A 19,164-nucleotide genomic window follows, 5' to 3' on the forward strand; every position below is an offset into this window, starting at 1 on the left:
TTCAACTACGTACATGCCTCCTCATCTCTCGCCCTCCCTGTTTAATAACGGACGGGTACTTCCTAGCTAGTCAAATAGCCAGCCACTCTACTTGACCAATGGCTCTTTTGGTTTGAAGACGTAAGGAGTGTAGGCTATGGCTATGCGCCGAACAATATAATCTGCTATTGTTTAGCGCAGCTTTGCACGCGCTAGTGTTTACATCACCTCACGAGCAGCGCGTTTGATATTAATTCGGGGTAAGAGCCCTTTCGGTTTTACCATGGCAAGCGAGGGGCTCCGCAGATTCGTTTGCCTTTGTCGATACCTACAGGATCCCTGCCATGTCGCCAGATTCCAGCAGTTTTGCGGCGTCCGCGGGACGTTTCCTAAAAAAACAACCGAGGGTGGCGAGAGTGAGGCGAAGCTTGCGGTCAACGGTGCTTGCGTGGGGCAGTGTCAGGAAGAGCGCGCGGCTAGTGGGGATTCAGCACAAGGACTCCCGGGCCAAAGGTTGAGAAAAAGTTTAAATACCGCTGGAAATGTTGAACGGGACGAATGTCCCTCTGCTTCTTTCAACGCACCCTCGGAGCGAGAGACCGAGAGGGACCCAAAAGGCAGAGTGAAGCCTTTACGCAGGAACTCTTTGACTGGTGATGTTGGCCAGGAGTTCATTATCGAGAACAAGTTTCTCTTCTATCTCTTCACCATTGGTACCGAGCTGGGCAATGAGATGTTTTTCATCGTGTTCTTCCCATTCTTGATGTGGAACGTCGACCCCTATGTGAGCCGGCAGATCATCGTGGTGTGGGCCTGGGTGCTGTTCTTCGGTCAGTCCACGAAAGACCTGGTCCGGTGGAGGCGTCCTGCATCTCCTCCTGTGGTTAAAGTGGAGGTGTTCTACAATACGGAGTACAGCATGCCCTCCACACATGCCATGACCGGCACCGCGCTGCCCTTCTCTCTGTTCATGCTCACATGCAGCCGGTGGGAGGTAACGTTACAGTAGCCTATACTTTCACACACAAAACCACGTGAAGCAATTATAAAGTTGACATTTTTAGTTTACATAATATGCATTAGCACTTATTCCTAGTGATTAGTATCTTTTTCAATTAGTCACTTATACCTTAATTCATTCATTGCTACTGTTCCATTGTTACTGGCACTGGACATAAAATCATACATTATCACTCCCATTAGTTTTCGTTAGTTAAAGAAATATTTCCCCCAAAAGTGCCGAACACAATCAGAGATATTAAATAATATCCTCTCTGGCTCTTCTCAGCTTTGTAATGGCATTGAATATTGCCATCCATCCATCCATCATAAAAGTAATGCATAGAGCTCCGGGGGGTTGCATGCCTTCTAAAGCGAAGTGATGGATTTGTGTATTTAAAACTTTATAAACTATAATCACTGGATACTGGCAGCAGTCATACATAAGTTCACGAGAGAGTTGAGTCCCTTCAGAAGGGTGACCTCTGACCCAATGTATAACATAGCTCTTCTTATATTGAAATCCTCTGATTTTCTTTCTTTCTACAAAACTTCTCATTGTAGACTTCAAATTTGTGACTGGCGTTTTGTTTTGCTCTATCCTCCACGTTTCCACTTTTTTTGCCATCGAACGCATGTACGGCCGCTTCTGGAAGATGGTGATTTATTTTTTAAATATTTTTTTATTCTACAAATTCTTCTCTGCCATATCAGTCTCCTACGGTGTTAACTTCTGTACAGCACTTCTGGGTTCTACATCAGAACACCGGCTCATAATTGGCCAGCTCCCGTGTGCTCACGTGAACGCCGTCGGCCAATGTTGAACTGGTGTTCTGATGTAAATTGCTGAATAAAGTGTTGAATAAAGTGTAATAAAGTTTTTATTTTTATTTTATTTTTTTACTCATCATATGTAATGACATTTTGACTTTTACATATGACAAGTAAAAAAAGAAAAATATTTAGTATAGGATTTGGGATACAATTGTGACCTGGGACAAAAGGTCCGGTTGACCCCTCCCCTTTTTTTCCCGGTGGCCCTGGATAGAGCTAGTAAAGCTGGAATATGTAACAGCATAAATTGGAATGCATAAATACGTAATACCTTAGCCATAGAAGTACTCTAGCAAACATGTTCAACTTGTTCCTTACAATGGAATAGATAATAGTGACAAAAGAAGCAGCACCAGTGACTAACTGAATGTAACGTGCAAGTATTTAATGAATAGGCATTATTTGTGAATTTTGTATGGAGTACATGTTAGGATATGCCGTACTGTGTTAGGTGAGCTGTATTCTTTCTGAACATCTGTCCTCATTATCAAAACAACCTGGTAACACTAGCTAATAATATCCAGATGCCCAGCCTTTTAAGATTTCTTGAAACCTTTTAATGTATCATTTTTCTGAAGCTAATTCCTTTAGTAACCGTTATTGAAGAATGAATGGAATGCTCTAAAATGCACCACTGGTTTTTACTGCATTAAAGCACATAGTGCATAGTCTCTAAATGCAGTGCATTAATTTGTGAACCTGTCAGTGTCTCAGTAAAAAAGGCTGATACGGCGGTGTTCTCGTATCATACATACCTCAGCTGCTGAGATACTAGAGATAGCCTCAAGAGAGTTGTGTAATAGTCTCATCCCAAAATATGTCATTTTTCTATTGCCATTTTATAGAAATGGCAGAATTATGCCTGACCCAAAAGTTCTAATTTATATTGCAATCCCCCTTAACCCTTTTAAGGGCAGGACCATGTGTTTTGCAGTACTACACACGTTCAATTCCAGCCGCTCATCATCCTTAGGTTAAATTTGCTATTAAAATGTTTATTGTTTAAGTTAACATTAGTTTCTCTCCATCCCTATATAAGAAGCTCTGTAACTTGAATAAATATGATTCATACAAGCATAAAATCGAAGACATAAGACCAATTCATAACAAGGATGATAACTAAAAGAATAACAATAAAGTTCTTTATATAGTTCTAAATAGTTCTAAAAATCATTCTAAATATAAATGAATAGTAGAATCTACACCACATCTGTAACAACTGCACAGAGAAACAATATTGTTGGAAGCACTTATTAATAAAAAAAATGACAGCCAATCAAAATCCACACTGCATTCTTGATGTGACTGGGCCTTTATTTAAATGATTTGTTCTCAAAACTTGCCACAATTTGCAGCATTACACTGACATAAGCAGTTTCTCTTAAGGGGAAGTGATATGTTTTTACTTTCCATATGTCCATGCTTTGGGAAGTTCATGCAGTTGACATGTTAGAATGATTGTTAATGTTTTCTTCAAACACTGATTTACAGATCGCAAAAGTTGTCTCCTTCCTTAGTCTACTGCATTCAGGGGAATTTTTTTTACTTTTCCATATTTTTGTAGAACTGACTCATCTGGCAAATCGAGGTTCCCAGTGAATGAATTTCCAGACAGGACATTAATCATTATCTTTTTACAAAATAAGCAGGCTTTGTAACTTAAGCACTAAAGGTCTGTGCAGTGCACTCTGATTCATGAATATGGATTTCTCTGCTGGGTTGTCTTAATCATATGCGTGTTGGTCAAACAAATCATTACATTCAACAATTAGCATATAGTCAGAAGAGGTTATGCTATTGCTTATGATAACTCTTTTTCATACGTCTGTTGTATATGCCAGATATTTGATCGTGTTTAGTAGAAAGCTTTTTACAGTTTCTTGCTTTTGATAGATTTTCATAATGATCATCCTCTGAAGTCTGAAGAAAATGTGCTGTGTACCTACTGAAGACCGACGTTTTATCCATCTGAACACAAACCGGAACAGTCTCTATAGTTTATTTTCTTGCTTTCATATCCTCTTAAATAGGAAACAAGAAACAATAGCCTCAAACATGTTTCCTATTCATTCACCGTTGTATTTTCTGCAGATGATAACATTTTGCCAATGCCAAACTAACGGTTTTGTATTCATGTTTGTGCTTACGTTTGTACAAACATTGTACTTAAATGGTAATAGAGATTTCTTTATTTTTTTTAAGGAAGCTGAAGATTTGAATTAAAATTTATTTTGGAAGTTGCAGATGAGAACCAGTGAGGTCAAGTCAGCTCAAATTTTTCACATGGTCAATGTTGATTGGTTTGTGGGAGGTACTGGTATATTGCCCAGACTACTGGAGTGAATAAATGCATGAGCACAGAGAAAAAGTTCAGCCGAATGCCAAAAATGAATAGATCTGTTGTCTGAATGATGAGAAATCCAGCTTTTCTGCAGATCAGCAACCCTAGTGCCTGCTGGTTTCTTCAGGAACTTTGGCCGTCCTGATACTGTTGCTTAATTTGAGGTTGATCATATTAGGTACTGTAAGTTATAAGCGTTTAGTCCTTTACTAATGCCTGTCTGACACCGCACATGTAAGCAGAAAACTAGACTATAAATATATCTTAACTTTACGATTACTTTTATCATGTAAACTACATATGCAGGGCCAGATTTATGCATGGGCATTCTATGCTCACATGTCTGAGAAAGCCAAAATGTCTGTCACAAAATGAGTTAAATCTGTTTTGGACAGTAGGAGAACACCTGTTCAAAAGTTAGGGGTCAGTAAGATAATTAATATTTTTTTTAATTTCTCTTATGCTCGCTAAGGCTGCATTTATTTGCTTAAAAACAGTAATATTGTGAAATATCATTACAATTTAAAATAACCTTTTCTCTTTTGAGTATATTTTAAAATGTAATTTATTCCTGTGATGTCCTTTTTATAAAGTCTTAAGGCCCCGATATCCTGATGGTGAAGTTTATTTAGTGGTAAAACGAAGTTCGAAATACGTGAGCACAGCGATATACTGTTATCAGATATATGTCGCCGCCTACACTGCTGAGACTGAGAGCTAAAGTTAATGAATATGTGAATATGTGCTGCACGCTTTCCTCTCAATAACAAAACACAACAAAATTTAGCATTTTAATAAAACATAAGAAAAGCATTTGATCATAGCGATGCAGATGTTTGCAGGAGCTCTATGGCACTCCAGTAAAGTCACGTCACGTCACGTTTATTTATATCACTTTATACAATAGATTTCTTAATTTTTGCTAGTTTAACGACGGAAAAAATCATTACCGCACCAGGTGCATGGTTCAAAAGGGTTGTTCCTAGTCTCTTTTATTTTGGGCATAACAGGCAATAAACTGTTAGGGTTTAACAGCTTATGACCCAAGACCAGCAGTGAAAATTGAAGACCAAGAGTCAGGAGTGTAAATAACTAAAATTAAAATTTACTTAAGAATAGTTTGCAATTTCAAAAGCAGAAGCCAGCTTCAAGTCTCACAAGTAGTTCGTAGGCCGCGCTCCCTCTCTCACGATTTCGTTGCCTCGCCCTATTGTACATACAATTGTCCCAACAGTTATTCTGTTTTCAAGGTCTATCCACGTCATTACTGCAATGTGGATGTTCTGATTGGCTTAGAGAAAATGAATAGTCATGGTAGAATTTCCACACATTGTCAGTTAATCTGATGCATGTGTCCCTAGGCGTGTCACTTGTTGATGCTTTCACCCCGGAATTAGGCCCATAGTGACCTTCCAGATCTGGAGCAGGCGCCAGTTTGCCCAGACCAACAAGTCCACCCATCTCTTAGGGTGCCCATTGTACACCATTCTCAACACTGATCTGTAACATATAATATTGCGCACATACACGGTCTCTCCAAGTTCTAACCAAAACATACTGATAACATGTGCTTTCTCTCAGTGAGAGGTACAGACAATAATATAGGTTATATTCATCTTGACTCTTTAGTGTTTCAGTAAAAGGAAATATAAACGGAATAAAATATAATAAATTAAATAAAATACAAATCCATATTTCATATCTGGAAGCCAGGCTAAGTGAGCAAACACTATTTCTGCACTCCTGACATGTTAGGGGTGTGTGTGATGCCTCAAAAATCCAAACACGACACCTTTTTGCAAGTGTTTAGTGACACATCACACATCTCTAGGCCAGACCCAGTGACCCTCAGTCACTCCTCAGAGACCAAATACACACATTAGAAAACAAGAAATAAAAGCAAAATCATAACTGGAAAGAATCATTATAATAATATAGGAAGATAAATATTGATTAAGGTTTTGAATTGAATTATAATATAATATAATATACAGTGCCTTGCGAAAGTATTCGGCCCCCTTGAACTTTGCGACCTTTTGCCACATTTCAGGCTTCAAACATAAAGATATAAAACTGTATTTTTTTGTGACGAATCAACAAGTGGGACACAATCATGAAGTGGAACTTTTTTAACAAATCAAAAACTGAAAAATTGGGTGTGAAAAATTATTCTGATTTACACTGATTTTACTTTCAGTGCAGCAAACTCTCTCCAGAAGTTCAGTGAGGATCTCTGAATGATCCAATGTTGACCTAAATGACTAATGATGATAAATAGAATCCACCTGTGTGTAATCAAGTCTCCGTATAAATGCACCTGCACTGTGATAGTCTCAGAGGTCCGTTTAAAGTGCAGAGAGCATCATGAAGAACAAGGAACACACCAGGCAGGTCCGAGATACTGTTGTGGAGAAGTTTAAAGCCGGATTTGGGTACAAAAAGATTTCCCAAGCTTTAAACATCCCAAGGAGCACTGTGCAAGCGATAATATTGAAATGGAAGGAGTATCAGACCACTGCAAATCTACCAAGACCTGGCCGTCCCTCTAACTTTCAGCTCATACAAGGAGAAGACTGATCAGAGATGCAGCCAAGAGGCCCATGATCACTCTGGATGAACTGCAGAGATCTACAGCTGAGGTAGGAGACTCTGTCCATAGGACAACAATCAGTTGTATATTACACAAATCTGGCCTTTATGGAAGAGTGGCAAGAAGAAAGACATTTCTTAAAGATATCCATAAAAAGTGTAGTTTAAAGTTTGCCACAAGCCACCTGGGAGACACACCAAACATGTGGAAGAAGGTGCGCTGGTCAGATGAAACCAAAATTGAACTTTTTGACAACAATGCAAAACGTTATGTTTGGCGTAAAAGCAACACAGCTCATCACCCTGAACACACCATCCCCACTGTCAAACATGGTGGTGGCAGCATCATGGTTTGGGCCTGCTTTTCTTCAGCAGGGACAGGAAAGATGGTTAAAATTGATGGGAAGATGGATGGAGCCAAATACAGGACCATTCTGGAAGAAAACCTGATGGAGTCTGCAAAAGACCTGAGACTGGGACGGAGATTTGTCTTCTAACAAGACAATGATACAAAACATAAAGCAAAATCTACAATGGAATGGTTCAAAAATAAACATATCCAGGTGTTAGAATGGCCAAGTCAAAGTCCAGACCTGAATCCAATCGAGAATCTGTGGAAAAAACTGAAAACGGTCTCTATCAACTGTGCAAAACTGATAGAGACATACCCCAAGCGACTTACAGCTGTAATCGCAGCAAAATGTGGAGCTACAAAGTATTAACTTAAGGGGGGCGAATAAGTTTGCACGCCCAATGTTTCAGTTTTTGATTTGTTTGAAAAAAAGTTTGAAATATCCAATAAATTTCGTTCCACTTCATGATTGTGTCCCACTTGTTGATTTTTCACCAAAAAATTCTCTCATATCATTATGTTTGAAGCCTGAAATGTGGCAAAAGGTCGCAAAGTTCAAGGGGGCCGAATACTTTCGCAAGGCACTCTAATATAATATATAACATATAATTAATTTAATATAATATAATAGTAACACACTAATTTTTCATGTTTTCACTCACAGATATCTGATCTCGCTTGACTGAACAGGCCAAATGAACTAGAAAAATGTTCACATGAAAGAAGGCGGAGCCTCCACGTTCACCTACCTAAGTAATCGTCATGGGCCAATGGTAGTACGTAGGGGTTTTCCAGGCGAAACAAGTTTTTCATGAAAATTCGATTTGGCAAGCTGTTTCGAACTCCAAACAAACTTCGTTTCAGCCTGCTTTTGTCCAAAATAACGTTACATCAGTTTTTTGTTGTTGTTTTCACTTGAAGTAAATCAGGGATTTTTCTGACCCCAACCCTTTGAACAGTAGTGTACAATGTGCACTGTGTTGGAAATTTACATTGAAACACTTTTATATTTCATTGCTAAAATATTTCTTTTACACCATGTAAAATAATTTAGATTGTTTTGTTTTTTTACTGTGATGAAATGACCTTACTGCCTATTGAACTGTAGTTCCCTCTTAAGTCTTTCCTCTCTGTGTTCAACAGTACCCGTTCATGATTGGACTGAGCGTCGCTCTCTTCTGGAGTGTCCTTGTGTGCATCAGCAGGATTTATATGGGCATGCACTCTGTCCTGGTGAGTAGTTTTCATCACATTTAATCATTCTGTCTTATTGCCTAAAAAGAACAGTCATAGGTTTTGGAACAACATGAGGGAAAGTAAGTAAATTATGACAGAATTAAACATTTTGGATAAACTTTCCCCTTAAAAGCTATGGTAAGTGTGTGATGGTTATTCAGAGCATCTTAATATGTTTTATGTAATTCAGGCACCTTCAGCTGAGCTGTCCACTATATAATTTGCTCTCTCCACAGCTTTTGAGGTTGAGCAACTTTCCAGCAGCTTCGTGACTAAGGTTTTGGTAATAGTTCAAGAATAAGCCTAATATATGCTGCTTCAGTCTTTGCAACCCTCTCCTGTCAGTAGAGCCCCTGAAATGAAGAAAATCAGTGAGTCATCACGGCTGACTCAGTATCTTCTGATCTTCGAATGCCTGTCTGTTTTCCACGCTTTTCCTCACAGAAGATCTCTGATTGGATAATTAGTTCCCTTGGGCTTGTATGAGCCAATGGTGATCATTTACATTTTGATGTGTAGACAGCTCGGAACACAAGCTTTGCTTTAGTCATCAAGATCGACACGCTTTGTATTAGTCATGATTTCTGCAGGTTTCACATACAGTAGCGATTACAACAAACTTCGCACAACTGTTATTTCTAATAAAGGCTGTGTGTCTTTATCTGTTGGTGAGAGCTGACAGATTTAGAAAGCAGATGCTGGTTGCCTAGGCGATGGGAACCTTGTTATTTTAATGCTGTGCTCTTGAGGAAGGTGGCTGAATCATCTCTGTGGAAATCTGCACACCCAATGATTTAAGAAGTCTAGATCATGTACTGTGTGAATATTTTGGGAACAGTTTAATCCACTAAAGTCTTTGAAATGGAGCTTAACATTAAGGATATTTTTATCACCTGTGGCCATTTTGAAAGTGGACGTTTAACAGAAATGTAATTTGCCCTTTTGGCTGGTCCACCATCGCCACTAACTTTTGTTAACTGATCACACACAATTTTTTTATTTTTTTTTCAAATGTGTAAACATTGTTGCAAAATGTGCTGATTTATGGATGCCAAGTCAAAATTATCCAGCTAACAAACATCAATGAGAATTTTTTGAACTTCCTTCCAGAACTTTGACATTTTAAAAAAGTTCATAACGACAAGTAATCCTTAAAGGTGCCCTAGAATGAAAAATTGAATTAACCTTGCCATAGTGAAATAACAAGAGTTCAGTACATGGTAATCACATAAAGTCTCAAACACCATTGACTCCTCCTTCATATGTAAATCTTGTTTGTGAAAAGCACCACGGAAAAACAGGCTATTTTTAACATAAAGCCAAACTGTGATGCAATTGCTGAGATCCTTAATATGTACGCCCCCAACATTTGCATGTCAGCCCATGTTCATTGTCAGGCGGAACTGCGCAGCCGTCGGGAGTTCAGCAGATAAACATTGACAAGGGCCAAATTATGATGGCTAGACGACTGGGTCAGAGCCTCTCCAAACCTGCAGCTCTTGTGGCGTGTTCCTGTCTGCAGTGGTCAGTATCTATCAAAAGTGGTCCAAGGAAGGAACAGTGGTGAACTGGTGACATGGTCATGGGCTGCCACGGCTCATTGATGGACGTGGGGAGCGAAGACTGGTCCAAGTTGCCCGATCAAACAGGCGAGCTACTGTAGCTGAAGTTGCTCAAAAAAGTAAATGCTAGTTCTGATAGAAAGGTATCAGAATATACAGTGCATCACAGTTTGTTGTGTATGGGGCTGCATAGCTGAAGACCAGTCAGGGTGACCCTGTCCACCACCGAAAGCACCAACAGTGGGCATGTGAGCTTTAGAACTGGACCACGAAACAATTGGAGAAGGTGGCCTGGTCAGATGAATTAAGTTTTCTTTTACATCACGTGGATGGCTGGGTGCATGTGCAACTGTGCATCGCTTACCTGGGGAACACATGGCACCAGGATGCACTATGGGAAGAAGGCAAGCCGGCTAAGGCATTGTGATGCTTTGGGCAATATTCTGCTGGGAAACCCATGGGTCCTGCCATCCATGTGGATGTTACTTTGACATGTACCACCTACTTAAACATTGTTGCTGACCATGTACACCCTTTCATGAAACAGTATTTCCTGGTGGCTGTGGCCTCTTTTAGCAGATAGTGCGCCCTGCCCCAAAGCAAAAAAGATTCAGGAATGGTCTGAGGAGCAAAACTAGTTTGAGGTGTTGACTTGGCCTCCAAATTCCCCAGATCTCAATCCAATCGAGCATCTGTGAGATGTGCTGAACAAACAAGTCAGATCCTATAGAGGCCCAACCTTACAACTTTCATGACTTTAAGGATCTGCTGCTAACATTGTGGCAGATACCACAGCACACCTTCAGGGGTCTCCATGCCTTGACGGGTCAGGGCTGTTTTGTTTGAACAACTTACGCTGAATTGAAACATGAAATTTAGCGTAAATACTCATCTTATTTGTGTGAAAATGTATAAAAATATAAAATCTGAACTAGTGGACCAACCAAGCCAGAATTGAAAAATCATTATTGCTGAGCCCCTGATGGGCTGTTTGACAGCTTAGGACTGAAAATCCTGTGATCAGAAGGCTTTGGTTGAACGGATTACGAAAGAAAGTCTCAAGGAGAGCTTGGATCTTTTCAGCACCCATTCAGCCCTCTAACTTAAAAAGAGTGACTGAGGGAAGGGCTAGAGCAGGAGGACAGTGGGAACATGCACAATGAGAGACTGTGCTGGTCTGGAAAGAATTAGAGTCTTTTGGCGTGCAGTGTATGGACTGGTCTGACAGGCTACACATCTGTCAGATCTAAGTATCTGCAATCTTTGAAGGGAGAGTTCATTATGCAGATTCTGCAGGTTCCTTTAACCTTTAACCCATTTTAAGTACATATCAGCATTAGTGTATCACATAAAGACGTTCAGATCGTAGTGTTATCGTGAAGTGTCCAAAGTCAGTCTCTAATCTTCTGTTTACCTTGAAACATGCACCGCATCAGATCAGGCGACTGGGAAACTATTTTACTGAACTTTACTGAACTACCTCATATCTTTCCAAACCCTTTCGACTTATTTTCTTCTGTGAAGGACAAAAAATTTGCAGAACGCTGTATCATTTCTTTATAATGAAACTGGGGCTGTCAAGCAAATACAAGGCAAAAATTATCATAAAAGTGCTGTATGCTTTGTGTAACAAAAAGACTGACATTTAAATCGTCATACTGTGACCGGTTCATGTGAGTTCATGTGAGTCTGGATCTGGTTCATCTGGTTCATGTGAGTTCATGTGAGTCTGGATCTGTCTTAGATTCACTAAACAGAACTGATTTAAAAGGTGCTGGTACACTTCTGTTCAAAAGTTTGGGATCGGTAAGATTAAAAAAAAATACTTTACTGTAAATTTTAAACAAATCAATGCATACTTCCTAAATGAAAGTATTAATTTCTTCAGCAGATGAGTTAGACTTTTATGATACTTTAACCTTTCCTTTTGAAGATTTTCAGCCATTCATTTTTTTTTTTATTGTATTGAAAAGAGTGACCAGAAAATTCTTCAAATTCATCTCTTGTTTCAAAGGGAGAGGAAAAAAATAACATTTACAGGTTGGTAATGAGAGCAAAAAAAGAAAAGAAAAAAGGATTGATTAAATAATGACTGTCCTTTGCAAAGCATTTACAAGGTCAGAATTTACTTAAAATGTGAAAAATCATTAAAGTCATTAAATATTGCAAGATTCATAAATACCCAATTTTCATAAATACTGCAGTGTAGGAAAAAATGAACTGGAAGCCTCAAGGGTAGACTTTGGATGTCTTCTACTTGTGAAAGCTCACACAAAGTGGAGAAGTGCCCTGAACATGGGCTTGAACTTGTGTGCCACCCACAAAATAAAGCAGAAGTTAGTGTAAAACCGAAATCATTTAAAAAAAAAAATATTATTAGATCTACAATATATGCTATATTCTTTCTGCTTGTTCTCAGGTCTGTTTTGGCTCACTATAGAGTTAATAAATTCACATTAATTTTTTATTTTGGGATTATAATTAATTGGGATTATTAATATTGTTGTAAACTATTAATGTTTAAGTTAATTCTGCACACAACTGAGTCCTGGGGTCTGTTCTTCGTACCTCGCTCAATACATTTGGGATGATTGAAACAAATTTGCAGATTGGATTAAATTGTCTAAGATTACCGTGTGTGTTCTTATGTTCCCTGAAGATGGGAGATGCATCGATAAACGAAACCACGATCAGCAATGCAGCGATTGGCTGGCGGCAAGACAGCAACGCAATGACATCATATAATTAAAGACACCTGACGAAAAACCTGGCGGATTTTATGGACCTTTTATAAGGAAACAGATATGTTACATGACAGCATTAATAAAAGTTTCCTACGGGTCAAGATCAAGTTACCTGCATCTCCTGCGCTCCATCAAGCCACTCCTATAATATCTTTATAGTATAGTCTATATTATTATATTTTTTAATGAATTTTTTTATTATTTTAAATTATTGCCCCTGGTTTGGCAAGGAACTCTTATAATAGAGTAACAGTGACTGGGACTGGGCTGGTTAAACAGATGCAATCTAATCCTGTTTACATTAAATAAGCCGGCTCCTGAGCAGGTATAATCTTACGGAACTGTTGCTATGACAGCAAATCCAGGATGAGCTTCGAAGAACCGCAAACAACCTAAGATCGTGCCAAATTGTCAACAATTACATTTAAAAAGTGGAGTTATTTGTATCAAGCAATCTCACACCTGTTTTCACTATCCTTCATTGGCTCGGTGGGCCAGTAGTAATAAAAAATGAGAAATACCAGTTTATTAAAAAAATTGCTCCAAGTTAGCCTATAGTTATGGTCTGGAAAATCATCTCGGATTGACGGTCGAACAGAAAACCTCAAGCTCTGATCGCATTTGCCCATTGTAAGGCATTTGTATTGCGATTGGAACGCAATTTGAAATATTTTGAAAATAAAATGTGTTTCCAAATCACTAACTTTATTCAAAGTCATTTCAGATGTGTTAGAATTTTTTTAGACTTGAGCATAGTTACGCTAGTTATTTATTTCCAATTTTTATATGACTACCAGATCTAGGCTGAGGAAATAAGCACAGAAAGGCCAGATCCAGAGCTGCTGTGTGGTGTTAGCACATGATCACACACTCCCCATCCTCCTCATCAAAGTAGCCGGTGTAATCCACATCTGGTAGCCGAGTCTTGTTCTTTGCTCGGGTTTTAAAAACTTAAAACCGACACGATAGCTGATTCGAACGCGTGATGTTCCACGGCGGCATCCATCTTTCTAATGTATAAAATCTGCTTCACCGTTGCTGCGCTGTCGTCATCGTGTAAAGCCCGTCCCAACGTTTCTAATTGGTGCCACGATTTCCACGGATTAGAAATGGGTTTGAATGAGCTCTTTGCCAGACTACTTGCAGAGCAAATCTAAATTTGCCAGAAGTTGTCTGGGTTTTCCCAGGCTCCATGTGTCAACACAATCAGAATAACATTTATAATTTGTATCGAAACCCAAGGACCTGTTTAATAACTCTGTGCCTTCATCTTTACAGGAGGTGATCACAGGCTTCCTCTACAGTGTGCTCATCCTGGCGGTTCTTCACCCTCTACTGGATGACATTGACACGTTCTACCTGTCCCACAGCTACGCTCCTCTGGTCGTCCTGCTTGTGCACGTTGGCTTCAGCTTGGTGGCCTTCTCGCTGGACTCATGGAGCACCTCCCGAGGCGACACGGCCCAGGCGTTGGCCACAGCTGCCGGAGCCGCGTTGGCATCCCGTCTCAACCACCAACTCGGCCTGCTGCCAGATCCTCCTGAAGAAGCTCTACCGCTCGTCCTGCCCCTGATCGACGGGGCCCTTTTGGGCCGCTCAATCATGCGGCTCCTGGTGGGAGTGGCGGTGCTTCTGGCCGTCAGGGCTGCCATGAAAGTGGTGGCGATCCCAATGGCGTGCAAGATCTTCGGCGTGCCTTCGGATGACGTGCGGATGGCTAGACAACACGCGCAAGTGGAACTTGCGTATCGGTTTATAGTCTACGGCACAGTGGCCTACTGCTGTGTTTTCCTGGTTCCACTTCTCTTTAGCTTCCTTGGCTTAGCCTGAATAACCCAAACTTGGAAAAGCCTTTTGGCAAATGTGAATGATGTTGATAATTTCACCAGCTCCATTTCCATGCTAATTTATTTCACTCGTTTTGTTTATTGATTTTATTAATCTGATCAATTTAAGCAGGGTTTTTAGGCGCATTTGTTCCCATCGGTGGGAGATCAATCCGCTGTTTTTCATGAAAGGGAGTGCATGCGATCATCAGAGGACCTGTTCAAAGCTCCTGAGCCTCTAACAGGGATGCATATAGCCATTCTATCTCAGAAAGGTCTCAAATGTTTCCTGCATTTGTCTTCAGTGGTTTCTCAGCTAAAGGACACCCACCCATCCTGAACTTAATACGCAGGAATGTTTTCTCGCTATATACAGACTTTTTCTCAGTCTACGATCCTTCTCATCTGTTTTCATCCTTTGGGAATGAACTAACCTGAGTGTCCATCCTTGTCAGACTTTTGAATCCTTGTCATGGTTATCCCTCAAGGGCTCGCTCTCATAACAATTTACATTTTATTTTTATCCTAGGGCTTGTTTTTTCTCCTGTGGATCCATTCCCGAACAGAGCTGTGGACCTAAATGTTCAGGAAAGACACTCCAGATTTGCAGAGGTGTAGAAAGTTCTGTTCTTATCTAAAAACGGGTTGAACTCAGGCCTCACAATATGCGGTAATGCATTGAGAGAATGAGGGGAGGGAACTTCCTGTCAGTATGAATGCTGTATACACGAACTTCCTGTGGATGTGTTGCTCTGAAACCCCAGCTAGGAAAAGACCGCTCCGAATACGATTGCCACATATCTTTCTTAACACTCTGTCGTTGTCAGTATATTATTTATACATGTCAGATATGCTTTTAAGTATTACTACAGAGAGTAAGATTATTTGTGCAGGGAGTGAATAGCTTAGTACTCTCAAGCTAATTGTACTATTTTAATTTAAACAAATAATTACATTTAGACTTTTGCATTTTTCATATTTTAAAATTTATTTCATTAGTTCACCTAAAATGTAAATTCCTGCAATGATTTATTCACACTCACACACCTGTAAAACATTCTGTCTGTATTTTAAGACCCCATTCACTTTCATTATATCATTAAAAAAGATGTGATTTCAACGCCAAGGTCATGGGTTCGATTCCCAGGGAAAGCAAGAACTGACAAAAATGTAAAATGTGCACCTTAAAATGCAATGTAAGTCGCTTTGGATAAAAGCGTCTGCCAAATGCATAAATGTAAAAAAAAAAAAAAAAAATGATTATATAATTTTAAGTGATTTTTATTTATTTATAAAGACATCTGGATTGTCCAATGCTGTCCACAGCTTGTAGAAAATACATGGAAATCCTTGTTCCTCCAGAAATGCACTCAGTGTGGCTTTAATGGATCGACTGAACTTCCCTGCTTTTTTTTCTTTTTCAATTTTAACCGTTTAAATATGATTATAGGCATGGTATGTAATTTCAGATTCCAAGTTGTCAGTATTAACCTAGGTAGTTGGTATGTTGTGTCTGTCATTGAACTAGTACTCTGTACTTGCAGTTAATTTATTAGTGTGTTCAGTTTCACAAGTAAATGTTGCAAAGCCATTGAGAACAGATCTCTGATATACATTCATTGCTCACTGCTCAGAAACCCCAGTGCCTTGCATCCTTGTTTTCAGGAAAAACCTTTACCATCCAACTAGGCACAAGATGTTTTGATGGTGCAAATGATACAAAATATCATTACGCATTCCTTTTAATGTTCATTTGCAAAAAGACATGGTTGGTTATGTAATTGAAATCTTTTCCTTTTCCTTTTTTGTGTGATACGTATACTTTTTATTTCGATGTGCATTATGTGAAATTTATCATCAGGTTTTTGGTAACGTATTTTGATGGTGACAAGTTAGTTTTAAGCAATTTCCCTGTGCACAAGGATAAATAAAGGAAACAGTTGTGCAATTGTGTTCAGTTATGCATATGGTAAATGTGCCATAACTGAATAAGCTGTTTTCAACAGTTATTTTTTACAGTGCACTGAGCTAAAGTGGTGTCTGGCTAGATGAGACAAGGAAATGCATAATGAATGAATCTTGTACACCCTACCTGTACTGATCTTTGAGTCCCGTTCATGGTCATCTAAACTCACAAATGTACTGTAACTGTAATCTATTCCTCGTCTGCAATGCTCTTGCCACTTTCTGTATTGACAGTGAATAGAAACTAGTATAAATTACGAGTGTGTTTGTGTTCTTGTCATCTGAAAGGAGTGTTTTTATTCAATAATTCATTACAAAGCAATCACACTGAGCATTTTGCGAGATTCATCACAGCATGTAATACAGCATTGTTTGGGAAGAATGTTTTCATTTTATTAGGACCCACTAAATGCCCTTACGACACTTATTTGTAGCACTTGTTTTCCCTTTATAAGTGTGCTTGAGGCTCAGAGGCATACACACTTCTTTCTCAATTTGTCATTGGACATTGGTCTACACGATGTATTGATTTTAACCCTCTGTGTGAGCGCTACAGGACCTTGCTTATTTGTATACAGTCATGGGGAGAATTATTGGCACCATATGTAAATATGATCAAAGTCAAAAATAAATCTGCATTGTTTATCCTTTTGATCTTTTATTCAAAACAATTGCAAAAATCGAATGCGTGTTGGCCACAATTATTGGCACCCCTAGAATTTTTTATGAGTAAAATATCTCTAACGTACATTCCCTATTCATATTTTAGCACACCAGGGTGATAGGAGCATGAATAGTATAAATATAAGGAAACCAAGGCCAAATTCCCTTAATCATTCATCACAATGAGTAAGACCAAAGAATAGTTCTGATGTGCAGCAAAAGATTGCTGAGTTTCACATAGAAAGTGGCTGTAAGAAAATAGCTAAAGCATTGAAAATCCCCATTTCCACCATCGGGGCAATAATTAAGAAGTTCAATCAACTAAAGATGTTCTGAATCTGCCTGGAAGAGGACGTGTGTCTATATCGTCCTAATGCACGAGAGGAGGAGAGTTTGAGTGGACAAAGACTCTCCAAGATCACAGACGGAGAACTGCAGAGATTAGTTGAGTCTTGGGGTCAGAAAGCCTAAAATGTATCAAACAGCACCTACATCACCACATGTTGTTTGGGAAGTTGTTTAATCCTTGTTTGTCCAAAAAAAAAGTTCAGCATATTTAGTTATCAGACACGACGTGGTCAGATCAAACTAAAAAAATAATTTTGGCAGCAAATCCACCAGATGGATTTTGTGCAAATAGGGATGAACGTATTCCATTCCCATGGTTAAATATACAGCTGGATCTTTAATGCCGTGGGCCTATTTTTTTTTTATGGAGGTCCTGAACATCTTGTTCAGATTCATGGCATTATGGATTTTAACAAATACCAACAGATACATTTTTTAAAATCTGACTGCTTCAAATCTTATAACTGACTGTGTTTGGATATTCTATCAGGACAATGATCCAAAACAAATGCCAAAATCAACACAAAAATGTGTCACTGAGCACAAAATAAAGCTTCTGCCATGACCACCCCAGTCCCCTGACCTGAACCCAAGAGAAAATGAGTGATGAACTGCAGAGAAGAGCTGGAGTCTGAAGGATCTGGAGAGATTCTGGATGAAGGAATGATCTCTGATCTCTTGTCAGGTGTTCTCCAAACTCATCAGGCATTATTTAAGAAGACTCAGCTGTAATCGAAATGGAGGTTGCAAAAAGTAATTAATAAAAGGCAATAATCTTGACCAACGTGTTTTGGAGAAAAACATTATTTTATGTGATTTCCCCCACTTTCAATTATTGTACCTCAGTGAAATAATAGATTTTTGCTAGTTTTTTTTTTTTTATAATTTTTTTTTAATAAAAGATCAAAAGTATAAACCGTGCTGATTTTTTACAGCCAGCTTTGCTCATATTTACCAAGGGTGCCTATAATTTTGGTCACGACTATATTTCCATCCTATAGTCCTCTTACAAAACACAATTACTATTAACTCACACATTCACTGCAGAATAAAAATAATAAAATCCCAGGCAGGGTAGCTGGCATAACATTTCAAGCAGTAACATCAGTAGTAGGCTATGATATGCTGTAGGCAACTATTTGAAATTACTTAAAAAAATAAAAATAAAAAACTACCAGGAACGAATTATGAACAATTTTCATATTTAATCAAACAGTGTTCCTTGAGTTGAACCTTCAGAGGGAATGGCAGGCACAAAGTTAAGGTACTTTATCGCCATCATGTGGTTGTAAGTAGCCTACAAAGTGCATCGTGGAGAACAGTGGAATGGACTCTTATGTTGAACTTTTCCGCCGTTCTAAAAATGTAAAAGGTAATTATTATGTAATGCTGTAGTTAAAACACACATAATGCACATTTCATAGTAGAATAAATGGCTGTATAATAGGTTTTTTTGTTGAGAAACGTGTAGGCTACGTGAACTCAGCATGTTTCCTAAATATCTGCAAACATATTATGGCATGTTTTGGGCTTTAGTACAGTCAAAAACGTACATACAGCCCCTTTAAATCTGTTTACCAAAAGATTTGTTGCCGATTCGTGCACTGTATATTACAGCAGAAGGCGCGACTAGTGAGAATCTGTTGTGTGTCGAGTCATGACTCATGAGTGAATCTTTCACTCAACATTCCTTAATATACCTAGTCGTTCATTACCAAAATAGGTA

The 19,164-nt window shown here is 38.9% G+C and overlaps 1 protein-coding gene across 1 annotated transcript; it reads left to right on the top strand.

Moving 5' to 3' along the window:
• On the top strand, window positions 1–17,023 carry sgpp1a (sphingosine-1-phosphate phosphatase 1a). The gene is made up of 3 exons (XM_067417031.1): window positions 1–973; window positions 8,238–8,327; window positions 13,915–17,023. Exons 1-3 carry the CDS (start codon window positions 263–265, stop codon window positions 14,464–14,466), a joined length of 1,353 nt encoding a protein of 450 aa, XP_067273132.1. The 5' UTR covers window positions 1–262; the 3' UTR covers window positions 14,467–17,023.
• Window positions 17,024–19,164: the final 2,141 nt, after the last annotated feature.

The sequence above is a fragment of the Pseudorasbora parva genome, chromosome 15 (genome assembly GCF_024679245.1).
Source record: "Pseudorasbora parva isolate DD20220531a chromosome 15, ASM2467924v1, whole genome shotgun sequence".
Taxonomy (NCBI): Eukaryota; Metazoa; Chordata; class Actinopteri; order Cypriniformes; family Gobionidae; genus Pseudorasbora; species Pseudorasbora parva.